At 33.9% G+C, this 19,892-nt stretch overlaps 2 protein-coding genes across 4 annotated transcripts; both read right to left on the reverse strand.

Moving 5' to 3' along the window:
• Nucleotides 1–8,081: 8,081 nt before the first annotated feature.
• On the reverse strand, nucleotides 8,082–12,106 carry LOC108334374 (protein MANNAN SYNTHESIS-RELATED 1). Of its 3 annotated transcripts, none has more exons than XM_017570176.2 (7): nucleotides 12,000–12,106; nucleotides 11,684–11,837; nucleotides 10,906–11,041; nucleotides 10,732–10,802; nucleotides 10,086–10,171; nucleotides 8,745–9,324; nucleotides 8,082–8,641 (listed from the first exon to the last, which is right to left on the reverse strand). In XM_017570176.2, the coding sequence occupies exons 2-7, from the start codon at nucleotides 11,783–11,785 to the stop codon at nucleotides 8,384–8,386; spliced, it is 1,233 nt and encodes a 410-aa protein (XP_017425665.1). In that variant the 5' UTR covers nucleotides 11,786–11,837; nucleotides 12,000–12,106; the 3' UTR covers nucleotides 8,082–8,383. The 3 variants fall into 3 exon arrangements, with proteins under 3 accessions (XP_017425665.1, XP_017425664.1, XP_017425666.1); XM_017570175.2 differs by having other exon boundaries at nucleotides 11,923–12,061; XM_017570177.1 differs by lacking the exon at nucleotides 12,000–12,106 and having other exon boundaries at nucleotides 10,906–11,035; nucleotides 11,684–11,916.
• A 2,412-nt stretch (nucleotides 12,107–14,518) lies between these two features.
• On the reverse strand, nucleotides 14,519–18,267 carry LOC108332370 (receptor-like protein kinase). The gene is made up of 2 exons (XM_017567605.2): nucleotides 15,099–18,267; nucleotides 14,519–14,984 (listed from the first exon to the last, which is right to left on the reverse strand). The coding sequence occupies exons 1-2, from the start codon at nucleotides 17,998–18,000 to the stop codon at nucleotides 14,671–14,673; spliced, it is 3,216 nt and encodes a 1,071-aa protein (XP_017423094.1). The 5' UTR covers nucleotides 18,001–18,267; the 3' UTR covers nucleotides 14,519–14,670.
• Nucleotides 18,268–19,892: the final 1,625 nt, after the last annotated feature.

The following is a 19,892-nucleotide window of genomic DNA, read 5'->3' on the forward strand; positions in this document are numbered from 1 at the left end:
AGAAGGGGCACTGGTTTGACCTTATAGTTAAAATGGGAGGCCATACTTTATGTCACATGATTGAAGTGGCTTGGAACCACGGTACTTCATGATGAGAAAATAGAGAGGAAGATAATAAGCCATACAACTCAAACGGTTGAGAGAAATGAGCGAGCGCTGTAAGCATTGTTAGTGATAGAAAAGTACCACTAGAGATTGAAGGAAAATTTTACTGCATAAATATAGGAATCGTTAAGTCATATAGTATTGAAGAGTAAACTGTCTATTTGGTCCCTATATTTGTAGGAAGTTGTCACATTAATTAAAAAATAATGTGACTGAGGTGACGATACTAACATTAATTTGGAGACTAGAATGATGGTAACTATATAAGTTTTAAGGACTAATATGATGGTGTCTTCCACTTTCAAGGACCAAAGTAACCACTTACTTAGAACTGAATACTAAAGAGTAATAAGCAACAAGGAAATAAGCATGGTAGTGCAAATGTGAAAATATTATAATACATGAGTAGAAGCACTAGATAATAAATATAATTAGAAATGATTGCATTAGAGAGGGTGATGGAAACCTCTTCAAGCAACTTGATGAAGCCTCCGTGGAGATGAAGAAAGATGAGCGGAAGCCATGAATTGATGAAGGAAGATAGGCATGTAAAGTGGGTTTTGGGATGCTCTTGAAGGAGGTTAGGCCAACCTACAAGTAAAAGGGTTAAGAAGAGTCTTTGTAGAAGACAACCTAAGTGAACTTAGAAGAAGAGAGAATGCAATTTGGCATAATGTCTCTAGTGTTTATTTCCAAGTTCAAAAAATTACAAATGGTAGAGCATTCCTTTTATAGGTGAAGGAGTGACTCTAGAAAGGACTAAAGTTCATGAATCTAAAGAAGAATACATTGAACTACAAAGGCTCTTGAATCTGCCAATGTCGAAGGGGGATGAATGAGGCTTTCTACTTTGGATGAGACTAGATTCAAAGCATGGGAGCCTTCTCTCTCTTTTTAGAAGAACCTTAAGGCTTTAGCAAAGCCCATAAGAGGTGCTCTCCTTCTCCAAAGCCCAAATTGACGCAAGAAGCTCAAGAACTAGCCCAATTGACTACATCTTGACAGTTCTGACCTTTGCCAACTGTTTGACTCATAATTTTTTATGCAGAATTCCAAATGAGCTGATTGTTTTTTTGTTGGAAACTAGACTCAAAGGACTTTCATTCGACTATGGGCACATATTTTCTGGACCTCTGAGTTAGATCCGGTTAAATTTCCAAAATCTTCAACTTTTTCTAAGTTCCCTGGATGGGTAGGTCCTTGGCCCAAATACAACACCTAATGAAAGACATATGTACATTTTTACAAAGCTTAAGAGAATGGTAAAAACAAGCTTGAAACACCATCTTCCACAAGAGTAAAAGTCCTTGAAGTCCTTCTTTCTCCATTCTCCTAGCCCTGGTACAAGTTGTAGCTCCTTGGATGGATCTCCTTCAAGCTCCTTAGATGGCTTTCCATCCCTCTTGAAAAACGATCTTTCCTCAAATCGGAAAGGTATTTAAGGGACCATAACTCCTAGTTGTTTATTTCCTCCAGGAACAAAGATGTACCTGTAATAACCATTAAACAGAAGATGAATGAGTTTTTGTCCCATGGTAGATGTATATCTAAAGTAAAGAACAAATGATTAAAGTTTTTTGTATTTTCGAAATGATTTTCCTTTACAAAATTTAAAACTTCTGATTCACTAGAATGAGAGTCATATAGGCTTCCAATGTGTTGATCTTTCTAAACCATTATTCTTTTGTGAGGATACTCAGAAGAAATGTTCTCTCTTTCAAAGAACTTGAAGCACTGAACACCTCTTGTTTTAGTTTCTTTGGATTTTTTTTAAAAGTAATAAGACCTATTTTACAAGAAAGTTTTTGTCCACCTTGAGTTATTCGTAACTTGTTATGCAAAAATAACTCAAAGTGTGATTTTTCAAAAGCTATTCAGAAGTTAAAAACAATGGGGAGTGAAAGTGGAGTTAGATTTTCAAAAGTAAAGAAATGAGAATCATTAATGAAATGGTAAGAATTCAAAGATTGAAAAACTCTCTTTAAAACTCTTGACTAAATTATAATTGTGGGAGTAGGAGGTGCCTTGAGTAGCTTGGAAAACTCCCTTTAAAACTCTTGATTGAATTATAATTGTGAGAGTAGGAGGTGCCTTGAGTAGCAATTCTTTTTTGAGTCGGATTTCTTCCCTCTCCTTTTCGCTTCTTTCAAGTTCTTCTTTCTCTTTCTTTTCTCTCTTCTCTCTTCTCTCTCCTCCCTTTCTCTTCTCTCATTTTCTTCTTTTTCTTTCTTTTCTCTCTCCTCCCTTTCTCTTCTAGCTTCCTCCTCTTTAACTCTTTTAGCTTCTTCAATTCTAGTTCTTAGAATTTTTTTCTTCTCTAGCTATTAGAGGTTCTTTTTCTTTTGCCTTCCGAGCTAGTTGCATTTGTGATTTTCTACCATAAGGTGATGTGGAAAAAGGTGATGTGGCACTCTTCAGTCCAAGAAATAAATGTCCAAGCCCAGAAAAATGCTTTACAACAAAACCTAAAAACAAAAATTAGACCAAATGTATTGAAATTAATTAAAATCTGAATTACTGGCCCAATAAAACCCAATCAATGAAAATGCACTAACAATAGACAATTAAGCACGCGTTAACAATTAAGATCGGTACACAAAGGCAAGAAAATAGGGAAAAATAATGGCTCATGACTCTTTGAAGGTGAAGGCCTTAAAGGAGAGAGAACTTTCCTATTTCTTGTTCTTTTCATTCTATTCAATTAAACCTTTTTTTTTCTTTCTCTTTTCAATTCTTGATTCCTAACAGATTTGGTGTACCATTTATTGTTGAAAAGGTGGTAAATCTTACCTTGGGTAGTAGGGCTTTGTGTAGAGAAGACTTGTAAATACCCTAATAAGCAGAGTGAATTAGATGAAGGGTAGTGCAATATTGGAGACACAGGATAAATGGAACTTAAAACAAAAACACTATACGTCCCATTAAGAAAGTTTAGATTTAATTGGTTCATCATTAGATATGATTTAGATTTAGACATTATCCTATAGGAAAAACACTTTTGTTGTCCCTTTAAATTTTTTGCTCTTGTTTGTGAATATTTTCTATTATAGTCTTTTGATAGTGTGATTAGGTCCGTTCTCCTTTAGAATTGCAGTACCTACCATTGGGTTATGTAATCATATTTTGTATTCTCTATTAATGCAGTGTTGCTGACCTTGCCTCTAGCATTATTGGTGGAAAAGGATGAATTTGTTATAATTTCCGCTTTTAACATACTGGTTTGTGCTTTTTTATTCCTCTATTTTGAATAAAGGTTCCATATAACCATGGTGCTGGCAGGATTTTTTCCCTTGAGATTCTTGCATTATTTTGCAGTTCCTGGCTATATTTCTATTTAAACAATGTTTCATCTCTATTTAATGGTCTATTGTGTCGTAATAGAATGCAGCTAAAGGTTAGGTTTGTAATGGGAGTGGATTGTCTAATTTTCTGGTGTCAATGTTACTACTTAGTTTGGAGCGTTTCGTGTAGTGCATTGATTTTTGGCATAATATTTTTTAGCCAAAAGGATATTTGTTGAGCTTTTATCTTCTTCAACTCCTGAATCTTTATGTTTCCCCATGTTGACCTTGATAGAGTGTCCTGTTCACTGACTTCTTGGTATCAGCATTCCAGTTTCTTGTTCACTGACTTCGTGTCGTATCAACATTAAGAATGAATTATTCACTGGATAAAACCTCCCTTATCAAATAATGGCTTTGAAAACCAGTAAAACATAAAAAACAGACTCAACATATCTAGAATAATCTGAAATTATTGCATTGGAATAACTACAAAAATTCAAAGGAAAAATTAGAAAACGAGCGTGGTCCTTGTATTCAGCCTATCCATAATATTTATTCCACAAGTTGAATAAATTATTGTATGTGTGAATTTGGCTCAATTTGGGCTTCATTTACCTTTCCTCCGTTTTCCTGTCATTGATCTAATTGTGCTTTATCGTCCCTTTTCCTTGGTTGATCTTCATCATTCCCTCCTTTAAATGATTTTGTCCACAAATTTAAAGAGGATTGAACAATGATAAGTGTTATTTTCAAGTCTTAGGGCTTCGCACTGTGAGCTAAGAATAAGATTATGCAAATCACAAGTATCATGCAAATCAAGAATTAACACTTGTTGCAAATCAATAAAAAACATTAGGGATTCGAAATTTTGTAATCACAGTGGTTGCCTTGATCTTCATGTGCATCATTTTCTTCAAATTGCCGTTCCAACTGATCCTTTAATTCTTTCTTGGAATCAAAATAAAGGAAGTTATATGGTTAGGTGCACAAGAAAATCTAAAAGTAGAAATGAATTCATTGTTCAACTTGGAAGTAGGGATTAGAGATGTACATTCCTCATTTGACAGCTCCTCTCCAATTTCTCATTTAATCAAATAATTAGATATAAAATCAAACAAATTTGTAGCGTAATGACAAGAGCACTCACATTTTTCTTTATTTTGCCTTGCCGTCTCTTTTGTACTTTTTTTCCCACTCATTTCGTTTTCTCTCAAGTCACTCTTTTAATCTCTTTTTTCCATTTCTTTTTGTCCCCATTCATGTTTTTTTATTCAACTACTTTCTCTATTTTCCTATATTCTCTTTCAATGCAATTTTCTTAGCTCTTGCTTCTTCAAGGGAATGTGAATCAAGTTTGGTCATATGATAAATTAAGAGAATTTATTGAACTTCACACGATAATTCACATTTCTTTCAACGTGCCAAGGTTTACGAAGCAACGCATGACCAACTTCCATGGGAATCACATTACACAACATCTCATCTTTATATTTTCCAATTGTAAAATTAACCAATGTGTGTTGTTCAACAGCCGACTCACCTCTACAAAGCCATTTCAAATAATAGGTTTAAGGTGTGGGGTGGTTCGTGAGGTCTAACTTGCTAACCAACCTAGCACTAGGCACATTATACAACTGTCTCCAGCAACAGGCAAAGAACACCTTCTGTAGAATCAAGCATTCAGTTCGAAATACTCCCTTTTAACCCCATCTTCATTGTTAACCTCAATTCTCCATTATCAATATCACTGGAGGTATTAGATGAGCTAGTAGAGCATAACTTAGTAGTGACAACCTCTGTCCTTCAAGACCATGGTTTTCTTATTTGGACAATGTAATGCAATATTACATTAACCCAAACATTTAATTGTGGGTTGTGTAAAATATCTCTCCTTATGGATTGTCTTGTATGAATTGTTCATCCTGTTCCATTTAAGTTATAATGATCACCTTCATCTCCAGTACCTACCATGATTCAAGTAAAGAAATAAAAGTGAAAACAATAGGACCTCACTATCTATAATGTGTGCTCTTGTCCTTTACCATTCTTGTTTCTCTTTAGTTCTTTAGTGAAACCTCCAAAATTAAAATCAAGTGCTCAATGGAAAAGATACAGTGAATTTTGAGCTCAACTTAAGAATCCAAAGAAAAGAAAACTCAAACAAAATCAATAAATTTTAGAGAAGTAATAAAAGCTAAAAGGAAATGAAAGTGGCAAATCAAAATACAATGAAAACGAAAGACAAAATTGGAAGACAGAACGGCACAAACCAAGCAGCTAAAATTTCAAACTTTGTAGTCAGAGAGAGCTAGTGTTTTCAAGAGGCACAAAATGGAGTAAAGGTGTATATATATGAAAATTGTAACAATAGTATAGAATTATTAAAAGAGACCTCACACTGATTAAAACAACATAAATATGTACATAATATTATTACAATTATTTTATAGAGTAACTATAACATCTATTATATATATATATATATATATATATATATATATATATATATATATATATATATATATATATATATATATATATATATATATATATATATATATATATATATATATACACACACACACGTAACCGTACTGTATTAATTTATCTTAATGTAATTTTGGCTTAAACCATACGAAAAACACTCTCCAACCGCATCCATCTCTCTCAAACGATACACACCATATCCATAGTTTACGTAAGGATTTCAAATTCCAATTTTTTTCTCAATTGAAATTAATACATTTTAATAATTAAGCAACTGTAATTTATTATAAAACTAAAATAATTTATTATAAAAACAACTTTATAAATATATATTTACATATCAATATATTTATTATAAAAACAACTATGATTTATAAATATATTTACGGATCAATTCCAGCCCACGGAATCAGTTTCATCGCTTCAAATTCTATGTAACTGTAACTGGGAATTTGCATGGCTCCACCTCCACAGCCTACAATCACGTTTAATCTCTTTGTCTACATGTAATTAAACTTTTTCACACTTATTACAATCTTATTAAAAAACTATATTCTTTTCGAAAATGCATTCGCTTTTATATGTTACAATACGATGTAATTTATTTTAAAACAGTCTACGGCAAAAAAAAAATATGTATTATTAGAAGTTGATAATATCAATTAAATTAAAAAATTATTTTAAAAATCAAAACTGGACTTATTTTACAGCGAAAAAAGTTAGCATTTCTTTCGTATTATATATATATATATATATATTTAAAAGGTTTAATTAAATTTTGAGTGTATGACAAATTTATATATTTTTAATTGAACTTCTATTGAATTCTTTTAAATTTGTTTAGTACTCAAAAATATTATATAACTTTTATTCTAGGATAAGGTAAATCAAAACGAAGAGAAAAATAAAATAAAATCAAATCATAAATAGGATGTTGGAATACAACAGAATAAGTATATAGGGTGAAATAATATAACAAGTAAGGGATGAGATTGAAAAATAAAAATGAAAACATGTTGGATGGGGATAAACGATTTAAAAAAATAAAAAACCTAAATATAGTGGTGGGAGACCAAATAAGGGTGTGATTGAAATTGTGCATGAACTTCACAAAACCAGGATTGGAGAAGGTTGAATAGAGATTGTCTTACACAAAAACCAAGGTTATGTTTGTTTCTAAATATGAATTTGAGGAACTAGATTTAAGAAGAGAAAGAAGTGAAAGTAAGGTTATTTGATTTAAGAAAAAATATGATAAAAAAATCAAAGAAATGAGATAAAAGTTTATGAAAGTTACTAAATAATGTAATGAATTTGTTAAATTAAAATAAAATATAATAAACAGAAAGTCGTACATCAGATTGAATGGTCAATCACTGGTTCAATGAATAAGCTATTTAAGTTTGGATAGTCGTCATACAAATCGGACAATCATTATCAACCAAATCACGTATATGATGTTATTGAACCTAGATAATCACCTAACAGATAGTTTGGTTTTCATCAAACTACTCAAATTAAACAGTATAAAAAAATATCAATCTTAAAAGGAATCAACTCAAAATTAAGATATAATTATTTACAATTAGATCGTAGTAAGATCAACTTTAATAAAAAACCATCACAAAAACTATAAAAAAAAGAGTCAAAAAGTAGAAAATCAATTACACACATTAATTACAACATTCATTGTTATTTATATAAGATAAACTGACTTTAATATAAAAAAAAACCTTTATCAGATTTTATCCAAATGGTTTATTTGCACAGAAGACTTTTCAACCAAATGGTTTAATTACACAAAAGACTTTTCAACCAAATGGTTTAGTTGCAGAGAAAGATCAAACCTTAGACAATCACATTGAAAACCAGACAATTGATCTTGACCCACGCTTAAAACAACCATCATCTTTGATGTTAGCTAAAGATATAAAATTTTAAAAATTTGTTTAAAAGAATCATCCCTAGGGAAGTGATGAATTGAATGGTGATTGTGATTGGGGACTTCCAAGAGAAGGCAATTATAGCCCTATTTGCATCTGCACTACTATACTGCACACTACATGCATCATAGGGAATCAGGTTCACTTCCTCTATCTTCTCACCGTGTCTAAAATATTAGTCATTGATTCAGAAATTGTCCCTCATAATCTCACTAGCAATCAAATCAAAATCTTTTAATAAATTATTAGCTCATATGCAAACTGGTCTGAAATGGAATGATATACCTTTTCTCCAAAAATTCAATACATGCGAGATCACTATACCATGAAGATATCAAACAAAATACATTATCTTTAGTTTCACCATCACCACCACTAATTATGATAGATAAAAATGAGGCAACCAGAATTTTACAAACAAACTGTGATGAACAGAAAACGCTCTGTACACATTTGACCGTGACTTGAATAGAATAGCTCAACCCTTTTGGTGAACGCAAAAAGCCATAACCGGAACCGTGTGACTGTCTTGAAGCATAGCAAATAAATGCACAGGTTTTGTTGCTAACAGTAACAAGAATAAGCAAAGTGGTTTTTGTTGGAGACATAAGGAGAGAGAAAATTGGAGGCTGAAGCAGATGAAGCTGGAACCAGTATGCGTGTTTTTCCAGAACCTATTCTCTTTCCAACTACGTTCGCGTAGAACAGACCTGAAATTGCTGGTACGAACACGTCACTCTCTGCACTGATATAAAAGTCAATCACTTTCTCAAATTCAGAATCTAGGAACTTTTTCTTCTTATCAGCTGGCATAATGGCTTCCTGCACCAACCAACAACCAACAAAGTGTTCATGTCTACTTTCAAGTACAAACAAAACAATGGTTCTAATTTGAATGATAAGAGATTTAAACAACTTATCTCACCTTTGTATACGTCTTAGGGAACAAATCCTTGAGAGAATCAAGGCTGCTATCCCACCTTGATTCAGTCACATAAACTGTGGTATCCTTGTCAAAACCAATCTGCCTCAAAAACACTGCGATCTCTTGTGCATTGTAGCAGCTTTTCTCCCCATCGTTATCACTATTTTGGCAGCCCTTCTTATCCAACATCTCAAGCCTCAAGTCCACAGCTATAAATTGGCCGTCTGAATTTCGGCTTAAAGTTCTTAGTCTTTCAACAATCGAGTCAATCACTTCATGCATTTCTGGCTGCAACTCTAAACTTCCAAACATTGCTAAGCATGCAACAGAATCAGTGTCGCCTTTTTTCCCTGCCTTTCTCATGTTTATTGAAGGGAAGTAAGTTGCAAGTCTCACACTTCCCTTTGTTCTGTATATTGGTTCCACATGTTCAGCTATGTAATCTTCTGTAACCCGATTCGGGACTTTCACAGCAGCAATATTCCGTGTTGATATACGAGCAGGAAGATCCTTTATCACTCTGACCACCCCTTCCATGCTTTTCATGAACACATCAACATCATAAATGTCCTCAAAGTTCCTGACATTTCAATTATATTAGTTACCAACATCTACACCATTACAATTTACACTCAAAAAGTAAAATAGACTGAACAGAAAATTGAGTTCAAGAGCTATTCATCAACGACATTTACAATTAAGTATGCTCAGATTGGCCCTTGTCTAATGGAGTGCACTAAGCCATTTTCTATTTTACTTTTAGTCTACAACCACGGCATATTAATATGTTTTGAATAAGGGTGAGGATGGAGGGTATAAAAATGAGTCACAACTATTAGTAAGTAAACCTTATATACAGATTATATGAGAAATTTTCTAGCCAAGCCTTTCAATCATGTGGTTGATATAAATCACAAACAAAAACCATCTTCCTACACTCTTCCTCGTGATGTTTTACTTCCATCATTTCACTAGTACAATGTTTCTTAATAGCCAGAAAATCACTAAGGCAAGATGTCTAGAGACCGATCAATTAAAATAAAGTAGCATCACTTATTTCGAGGACCAATGATCCAAAAGCCCAAGTTTTAAAGAGAAAGAACAAGGTTGGTTTCTGAGAAGATTCAGACCCCAATCATTTACAAACAAAAAGGCATGAAAAGAAAATTTATTCGGCAGTTGAGAAATAAGCCTAATTCACTTTCAGCTTATCGTTTAAAATTACCGAGGGAGAAGGGAACCCTTTATAGAATAAGCAAAGCAGAGGTTAAAATATGGACACGGGATTAAAATAAATGCTCTCATCCGTGTAGATTTTATAGAAAAAAATTCAGTACTAACCTTCTGTCACCAGGTTGGCTTCCTCTGATGTCAGGTATCACAAGCGTTGCCCCCAGACTTCTAGCAACAATCACTGCATCTGCTATCTGATAACCATCACTATAGTGTTAGAGAATAAAGAAATCAGGCATATCTATATCAGGATCTGAGTACACTTTTTATTGATGATTTGTGTACATCTTAAGCTATGACCAACAAATAAAGCACTGACAAATATAAATGTCAGCAACTGGCATCAACAATCAGGAAGGGCGAAAAGAAGAGGCAAAGCAGATCATCGTCACTTTTCGAAAGTGTTCATCTCAATACTTGACTTCAAGGATAAGTTCTAGATTGAAAGCACAGGTAAATGAAAGAATCACAGGCATCACGATCCACCAATTTATGAATGAAAATGCTAATAATAACATCAATGTACAATGATGCGTTTTAATAAAGGGTGACATGAATAACATTGTAGCAAAACATAAACTTCACGTAATCATCATCACACGATGAGCACAATAATGGCACCATTTATTTTCGTAGGAGAGGGATATCCATTATGAAAGGGAACGTATTTTTATCGTTTGCATAACTGCTGCAAGTACTTGTATATACATAAGCAACTTCTCAATAAGTTAAGCATAATGATTGAATAAGTTACCTGAGAAATATGGTATTCGGGGCCATTGGTTAATGCAAAAGTAACAAATCCTTCAGTCTGCTCTACATCATCTGTCACCCATGACAACACAGGTGTCAAATATTTACTATTTGTTAGCATTTGTATGATATAAGTTCCTCAACAACTTCTGTGAGTCTTAAAACAAAACCTTACCAGCAGATGGCTTAACCCAACACGGTTTTAGGTCATCCACGTCTCCCTTCCAAAGTCCTATATTCTTTCTCACATGAGTAGCATCAAACTTAGCAGTCTCAAAGTTGGAATCCTCCGATCCTCCAGGTAGCTTTTCCTTGCAAAGTAAAAGTAAAAAAAATGAAATCAGTGTCTTTGAAAGTGAGAAGAGTAAAAGTAGAAATAAGCCAGCTCCAGAAAACACACGGAACCGTATTAGGAACTGGGTTCCTGAGAAAAGGTAGAGAGATACAGCAGATGGGAGAAGGGTGAAATAGAGATCAGAGACTCTGGGATTTGTTTACTTAGGTAATTAACCTATTTGGGCAGAGCTCACACTTTCTTCCAAAATTCTATCATTAGAGAAGACTAATTGATCACCAATAGGAATTCACACTCCTAGCCAACTGGGAGTTCAGATATTGAAATATGGTCTAAATAGTTAATAGTTTGACAATCATTGTAAAACACAAGCTTCTGTGGTGGAATTGAAGAGAATGGATGAGCAATGCAGAAGATATGGTTGAACTATATAACATTCCTGTGAGTATTTGATTGAAAATGATCTATAAAACAACTGGGGTCTTCTCTCCTGGCTCAAGTTTGTGAATGTGAACAGGGGATCTATAAATAATGTATGTGAAAGAAATAGAAGTGTTATGTTATGTGGGTGTTGTGATGTGTGTGAAGTGTGGAAATGGAAGTGGAAATGAACAAGTAATGGGGAAGGGAAAGAAAGATGGAGAGAAAAAGGGGTTACTTGAAGTGAATCAAAATGGTCTCTTTTGATCATATTTCCAAGCATGACAAACATTGTGAGGGTGAGGACTGCTGCAACCACTTGTCTCAAATCTACTCCCATATCTTCTTTCTGCTCTCTTCTGCTTCAATCCCTCACCTTTTTAATAAACCCTCTGAAAACAAAAAGGAACCTTGAGACTCTGATATTTGATGAGATGAAATTGCAAGGTTGAGCACATGAAAGATAAGAAAACTCACTCAACAAGTACAAATATGCTAATGCCTTATACCAAACTTCCTCTTTCTAATTATTATTTATTAACAAAACTTTCTACCTTTTACACCACCGACACTTCCGCTGCAAAAATCAAATCTTCTCCAACATCCTTAGCCTTCCTCTCTTTTTTCCTTCAAATAATGTTTTTCTGATTTTTTCAACCACTGCACAACTTTTGTTGACCTTTAATTCTCCTTTAGACTATATTTTAAAATCTATGCGTATAAACTAACTAATTAAATGCATACATTATTGCATATAATTTCTAAAAAAATCTCAGTTATTTTACTCATAAATGCTTCTTTCATTTTAAATGTCTTCCTCCAAACACAATATATTATTATATTTTGATTTTATAAAGATATATGTCAATACCTATATTTTATATATTTACAGGTATAAATAGTTGTGGATATTAGTATATATTTACAAATGTATTTTAAAAAACAATAACTTTATGTTTAAATAAATATATACATAAATTTTATAAGAGGCAAGGGATGTTTATAACAGAAGATATTTTAACTTACGTATGAAAAAAATGTATATATAGGATGATGCAAGTTGCATTTGCATTAAGCAGGTGGTTCAAACTGCATATTTATTTGTAATTTATTTCTCTTTTATTATAGATCACCTAAGCTTTATTTTTAAGAACACCTAATCAATTAATACAAAATTTAAAAGTATAGGTTTAATATAAATACATGCATGATAACAATTTACATATGATACAATTATTTTTATTGTACGAAATAGTTTATCTGGTGTGGTTAAATGTCTTGGTACAGAAGATGTTGGACATGACAACTTCTTCAGTCTAAAGTCAGAGACATCTCAACTTGTTCAGTCTAAAGTCTTAACCTTTCTGAGATGTGATGTTAGTAATAGAACACAGATTACTGAAGAGGTATCTGGTATTTGTTATTTTCATATTGGTAGGTAAGAAAGTGAGTCTACTGCAAAAAATCATAAAGGGCATTGTTTTTTTTTTTTTGTGTGTAAACAATGTGTAGTGAGTTATTGAGAATGAATGCAACCTACAAACAACCAGTGAAACAAACAAACATCTTTTTCTTTTACAAATATAAATATATATTATGGAAGCAAAGAATCAAATAGGGTTCTTTATATTGAATGGAAGGGAGGAGTTAACCGATTATATCAAATTTTAAAGTTTGTTGAGAAAAGTACACTTCATCAGTTAACTAGATTTTGAAGTTCAATTTTCAATATCGATATGACATTATAATTTAACAAACAATTTTAGCATTTAATATTATACGGTATGATTGTCTGATTAATCACATGCTAGATCAATTATAAGTTAGATCATTTAGTGAATCATTGGTGAACCAGATCAATCACTAAACAAACTAATAAGTCTGAATTAAAACACATTAACATTAACATTGATCAACTTAAAGATAAAGTATGATTAGATTAGCATTAATTAAAAGTTCATATTAAAACCTATAAATAGATGTTTGATATAAGGAGATAATGATTTGTATTTATTATATTATTAATTGTTAACCGTCAATGTTGAACTAATTTTGACATTAAAATGTTTTTTACAGATATTCTCGGTGCAGTTTAAACAAACAGTGTGATACAACACTTAAACTTGCAAATATTCTCTGTGGAGTTTAAACAAACGGATTGATACAACACTTAAACTTCGAGATAACATTTAAACTTAAGACGATATAATATAATTTAAACTTATTGATTTCCATCTCATATCTGAAATATTTTATAGAAATATTTCAGAGGAAAGATGAAATAAGATGTGAAAAGATGGGATTAGATGAAATGTCCTAATATAATGCTTAATTGTTGTTTATTGTGATAGATTTGTGTTAGAATGTTGTGCAGGCAATTACCTCCACCAGGATTTCTTTTTTTGGTTAAAATATCTGTAATATTTATTTCTTTGGAAATTTTAGGTATGGTTGCCCTAATGAACGCAATAGACTCATTGATTTTTTCTAAAATATTTCGATATTTTGTATTCAATTATATATGTATTTCTGAAGCTAGTTTTGATGTTGACTGTGAGAAATTTATTCAATATTTTCAGTATATACAATCATAATGCGAAGAACAAGAGACAAATAAACACTTAAACATGATAGACAGTTAATTTGTCATGTTGTCTACACGTAAAATACTAAATAAAAATAAGACACATAGCTTTTAAAAATTTAGAGAACAAGATAAATATATACACGCATGTAATGACTTATGGTGCCCTTAAAATCTCTATCACTAATTTGATATATAAAGTTAGAGTTTTAATTATATTGTACATCTATTTATTTTATTAGAGTCAGTCCCTCTAATATATTTCTTTGATATTTCTTCTAGTGTTACTTACTTTTTACTAAAACTAATTGTTTTTATAATTTTAAAAATAAAAAAACAGTATTGAAAATCAATATGAATGACTGAAATAACATTATAATTTTAAGTAATAAACGGTTGTATTAAAATAAGTCTGAATTTTGTCTAATTATTATTTAGTGAAGATAATTGAGGGTGGAGGAAGGTAAGCAGTGAGATCAATGATGATAGTTTAGCAGAGCAGTAATTGTACTAATTATTATTGATGTTGCTTCTGTGTGCAAGGCTCTTTGATCTGATGGATAGCGTAATGCACGATACATCTTAATTCATCACAAGTATAAAAATAATCTGTTTTTCTTTTTCACTAAATAGCCCTCTTTCTAGTTTAATTGATTAATAACATCTCTCATTGTGGGTCTCTTGTGTGGATCCTTCTCAGTACATCTCAAACCAACCATAAGCACTTTAGTAAGGTTTTCCATTATATGGGTATCAGCAAATTCGCAGGAAAGTATTGAATCAGCAATTTGATGAATTTGTCCTGTTTCCCTCCAGACAGACCTAACCCAATCCACCAAAACACCATCCTCATACGAAGGATCTGTGGCTGCCTTCTTTCTTGTTATCAGCTCAAGCAAAACAACCCCGTAGCTGTACACATCAGACTCCCTACTACTTGTTGCATAAGCATTCTCTGTCAATGTCACAAACAAGCCAACAAGCATGTTACTTAATGCATAAGATGATTTATGAAATCTGATTTGTAAAGGAAACACACATCCAATCAATAATAATGTACAAGACTTACCTGGAGCAATATAACCAATTGTACCCGGCACAGCAATGGAAGTATTTGAAGCAGGAGAAGACTGTTCCAGAAGTTTGGCAATACCAAAGTCAGCAATGTGAGGCACCATGTCGGAGTCTAGAAGTATATTGCTGGGCTTGATGTCTCGGTGCACGATGGGAGGGTCACAGTCATAGTGGAGATAAGCTAATCCATGAGCAATTCCAACAGCTATCTCATACCGGACATTCCACTTTAAGGTTGGTGTTGGAGCCCTTTCATGCAAAACATCATGGAGACTTCCATTTGCCATGTAGCTGTACAAAATTAGACCACAATCTTTTCTCAACCAAAAGTCTTCCAATTTGACAAGATTTCGATGCCTGATTTTCCCAAGGGTCTGAATTTCTCTGGCCATGCTCGAGTTCTTACCTTGACTGGCAGTAAATCTTATCTTTTTCACCGCAAAAGCTTTGTCTGGACCTATCAGAACTTTATAAACAATTCCGTGGGCTCCTCTACCAATAATATATCGATCATTTAGGTTTTCTGTAGCCTCCATGACTTTGTTAAGAAGGGATGAAGAACCCTGTTCAGAAGAGATATGGTTTTCCTGCTTAGCTGTTCTCCCAAAAACAACAACACAAACTAATGCCAGCAACGACAAACCAAGAAATATGGATAATCCAAGAAACATCTTCACAATTTGAACTTTACTCAAGCCTTTCCGTTTAGCAGATTTGTCATCGCATGATTTTAGAGAGCTTCTTTCCGAGCAAGCCAAGCAATCTGACGTTGAACATCTGATGCATAGGCCAGGATTGCCCAGAAACGATGACAAGGGACAATTAAGCAACTTCATCAGCGCCTTTGGTACAATACCACTAAAAGAATTGTATGAAATATTGAGTTCCACTAAGGAGATGAGTTCACCAAGAACTTCTATGCTTCCTGTCAAATTGTTATGAGACAGAGCTAGTGTTCGCAACATTTTCAGGTTCCTAATCTCTACAGGAATTTCACCAGTCAACCCATTTGAACTTAGATTCAAACCATAGATCAAGTTCTGCATTGCTCCAACTGATATGGGAATTTTGCCTCCGAACAGATTGCCACCAAGTTGTAGCTCAGAAATCATCTTGAATTCCGACAGGAAAGATGGGAGGCCCCCACTAAAGCGATTCTCGCTCAAAATTAATGTGGTTAACCTTGTCCAGCTCTGCAGACTTGATGGCAATGAACCATTTAGGAAATTGAATCCGACATCAAACTTGTCCATTTGGGTGCACTTTGATAGCTGAGAGGGCAAAGGACCTTCTAAGTTGTTGTGAGCCAGATTCAAAGTCCGAAGATTCACTAGGTTCCCTAGCTCTGATGGTATTGGCCCTGTAAATTTGTTCATGGGCAGAATTAAGTCAGTGATACGTGTGCAGTTTCCCAAACTTAATGGAATTGCTCCATGAATTTTGTTGTTGCCAATTTCCATATAAACGAGATTTTGACAGCTCTTAAAATGAGGAAGAGGCCCAGTAAAATTATTCTGTTTGAGGATTAATCTTGTAAGGGTTGTACAGCTCCCAACATAAGGAGGTACGCTACCTTGAAGTTGATTGATGCCCAAATTCAGGATCTTTAACTTCTTGCCAAAACACAGATTTGGTGGGATGTTGCCAGTGAATTTATTACTTGTGAAGTCCAACAGAACTAAACTGCTGTTAATTCCCAAGTTTTGAGGTATGACACCGGAAAACTGGTTGTTAAACAAAGTGATGTTTTTCAGCTGTCTGAGCTCTGCAATCTCCAATGGCAATTCTCCAGAAAGACTGTTATTATACAGATGCAGAGACTGAAGACCTTTAATCTTCCAGATGCTGAGTGGAATTTCACCTGTCAATTGATTTGAAAACAATTGCAAATCCACCAGTTTTCTTAGTTTTCCCAACTCACTTGGAATGTTTCCCTCAAGTCGATTGGAATACAGCTGTAACTCTGTTAGAGAGTTGCAGTTGCCAATTTCTGGAGGTATTTTTCCAGATAAACGGTTTAGTGGAAGATATAGAATAGAAAGCTTGGTCAGTAGGCCAAAGGAGGGTGGAATATTCCCTATCAAATTGCAGTTCACGGCAACAAGTTCCGATAAACTACTACAGTTCCCCATGCTTGAGGGAAGGCCACCACTAAAGTCATTGTCTGAGAGATCCAAAACTACTAAATTTTTGCAACTAGTTGAACCCAAAGAAACAGTACCCGTAAGTCTATTACCGGAGACAACAAAATGATCCAGAAGACCGAGATTATTTAGACTCTGAGGCAGGACACCCTCCAACTGATTCCTATCCAGATACAATTCTAGCAATTTACTGCAATTCCCAATGGATGAAGGAATTGTCTCAGACAACTGGTTACTCTGGAGATACAACAGCAGGAGCTCAGACATGTTCCCAATGCTGGTGGGGATGGAACCCCTTAAAAGGTTAGATGATAGATCAACAAGCTGCAGTCCAGGTATTTGAGACAAGGAATGTGGAATTTCACCAGATAGCTGATTTTGAGCAAGGCTGAGAAACTGGAGGCTGTGCAAGTTTTTTAAGGAGTGAGGTATTGGGCCATTGAGGTTGTTACCTGTAAGGTCTAAGTACTGTAGGCGAGAAATATTTCCAATTTCAGGACCTAATTGACCAGAAATCCCATAACCTGTGAGGTTAAGGTAGATGACATGGTGGGCATGGTCACATTGAAGTCCTACCCAGGAGGAGCATGGAGTGGAATCAGAGGCAAGCCAGGTGGTGTTTATGGAAGTAGGCACGGATTTCCAGTGCCTCATGAGTGACAACAGGGTGACCCCATCGGAGTTGAGTGCAGATACAGCACAAAAGAAGCAAGACAAGAAAATAAGCCACATGGTGAAGATGGTGGAATGCATTGCTTGAAGTGAAGAAGCATAAAGGTCTCACCTTTGGCAAGCACCGCTGCAATGGGAAATCAACTCTTCTGGACTCTGACTCATGGTTGAAACATCATTCATTGTTGTCGTAAACACATAAATGGTCTCTCTGTTGTCTTCGAGCTTTCACATTCAGAAGGTGGGATTTTGAATTTTTTATGGTCTTTCGGTGTCAATTCAACTAACTTTTTACTTTAAAAATTGTGCTTATGGAATGTATTTAATCTTTCTTTATGTAACTAAATATATAGTAATAATACTGGATATATATATATATATATATATATATATATATATATATATATATATATATATATATATTCACTGAGAAAGATTTGGATAGGACGAACAGAAGAGATGAGGTTTTCATATTACAATTTTATTTTTGGAGTAAAATTTTAGGCTTAATTGTTTGGTTTGTTCCAGTTTGGTTGAAGTGTGTCAAACTCGTTCTCTCTTTTAAAAAAATTACTATTTCGTTTTCATGTGGTTTAAAAGTGTCAATTATATTCAATAATAGAAAAATTTGTGTCAATAAAGTCCTCTACATTAAATACAGACTAACCGTGTTAAGTGACTGATGATTTAACAGTTGAGAAATAAAACGTGTCAAAAGAGTGGCAATATTGGTAATTACGATGTGAATGAAAGGTAGGGTGACATGGAAATAGGTTATTGAATTAGGAAAATTAAAATGATAATTGATTTAGGGGTTTTTATTTGTGAACGAAATAAAATTGGGGCTTTCGAAATCAAATTGATTTAGAGTGTTTGTTAGTTGACGAAGAGTGAAAAATCGCAATTGGGGCTTTCGAAAGCAGATGCGCGTTTGGTGATTTGGAAGTGCTTTTCGCATTGTTCGTGGGGTATTTGGAAGTGCGACTCGCATTGTTCGTGGCCCATTCGAATGTGCGTGTAACATTGCTTTCGTTGCGTTTATGGTTGCTTTGGTGTGTGTGTTTACTTCGTGTGTGTGTGTGTTTGGTTTTGTTGTGGTCCCCCATAAAGTATTGTTTCTGTTTGGTTGTCCCCCATTAACTATTATTTCTGTTTGGTTGTTGCCCCATATTATGGGTGTTTTCTGTGCGGTCTCCCATTGTGTAGGTTAAAGTATTTATTTATGTTGTGTTTAGGGTTCAGTACAAAATTCTTTTAATTGTTTATGGTGTGTTTAAAGTGCTTTCTGAAAGTGTAATTTCTGAGTCACTTTAGGAACCAAAAGATAAGAAAAGTGTGATGCAGACACAGAGGTAAATGACATACTAAGTATTGGTTACTGTAAACCATACAGTAACATAGGAAATGTTAAACTGCGTTATTCGGTTTGAATGAGTGTTGTACCCTGATGGGTTGACAGTCCTACTCTAATGTTTTGTACCCTGTTATAATGTAAAAGTAAGTTTTATTTTGGTCAATTAAATATAGTGTTATTTTGAATCCAACTATTATTTTGCAGCTCGTCAAGATTGAAAATATTTGAAGTGAGACACACTTCCAACATTAGTGAGAAGTTTGTTGTTGACATAGATAAACTAGACTGTAGTTGCAGAAAGTGGAGTATAACAGGACTCCCATGCTGTCATGCCCTCACTGGCATGTCATTTTTAAACATCAATGGAGAAGACTACATCCCACATTGGTTTACAAAGTCAACCTATGAAGAGACATACTTTCCAATGATATATCCTGTCAACGGTGCTCATATGTGGGAGATGACTTCAATGCCTGATCTGTTGCCTCCACCTAAGAGGATTTTGCCTGGTAGACCTAAAAAGAAAAGAAGATTAGAGTCTTGGGAGCTTAAGAAAGATGACACTCAACTAAGAAAAGGTGGAACACGTAAAAGATGTAGCATATGTAGACAGCTTGAA

Source organism: Vigna angularis, chromosome 11, assembly GCF_016808095.1.
Source record: "Vigna angularis cultivar LongXiaoDou No.4 chromosome 11, ASM1680809v1, whole genome shotgun sequence".
NCBI classification, from domain to species: domain Eukaryota; kingdom Viridiplantae; phylum Streptophyta; class Magnoliopsida; order Fabales; family Fabaceae; genus Vigna; species Vigna angularis.

What these genes read in the sequence shown, in the direction of transcription:
- LOC108334374 (XM_017570176.2), bottom strand. Translation starts at nt 11,785, where the DNA reads ATGGGAGTAGATTTGAGACAAGTGGTTGCAGCAGTCCTCACCCTCACA. An exon ending in TTGGGTTAAGCCATCTGCTG is followed by an intron (nt 10,803 to 10,905) that starts GTAAGGTTTTGT and finishes CATGGGTGACAG; the next exon opens with ATGATGTAGAGCAGACTGAA. An exon ending in CCGAATACCATATTTCTCAG is followed by an intron (nt 10,172 to 10,731) that starts GTAACTTATTCA and finishes GATGGTTATCAG; the next exon opens with ATAGCAGATGCAGTGATTGT.
- LOC108332370 (XM_017567605.2), bottom strand. Translation starts at nt 18,000, where the DNA reads ATGCATTCCACCATCTTCACCATGTGGCTTATTTTCTTGTCTTGCTTC. An exon ending in AATTGGTTATATTGCTCCAG is followed by an intron (nt 14,985 to 15,098) that starts GTAAGTCTTGTA and finishes TGACATTGACAG; the next exon opens with AGAATGCTTATGCAACAAGT.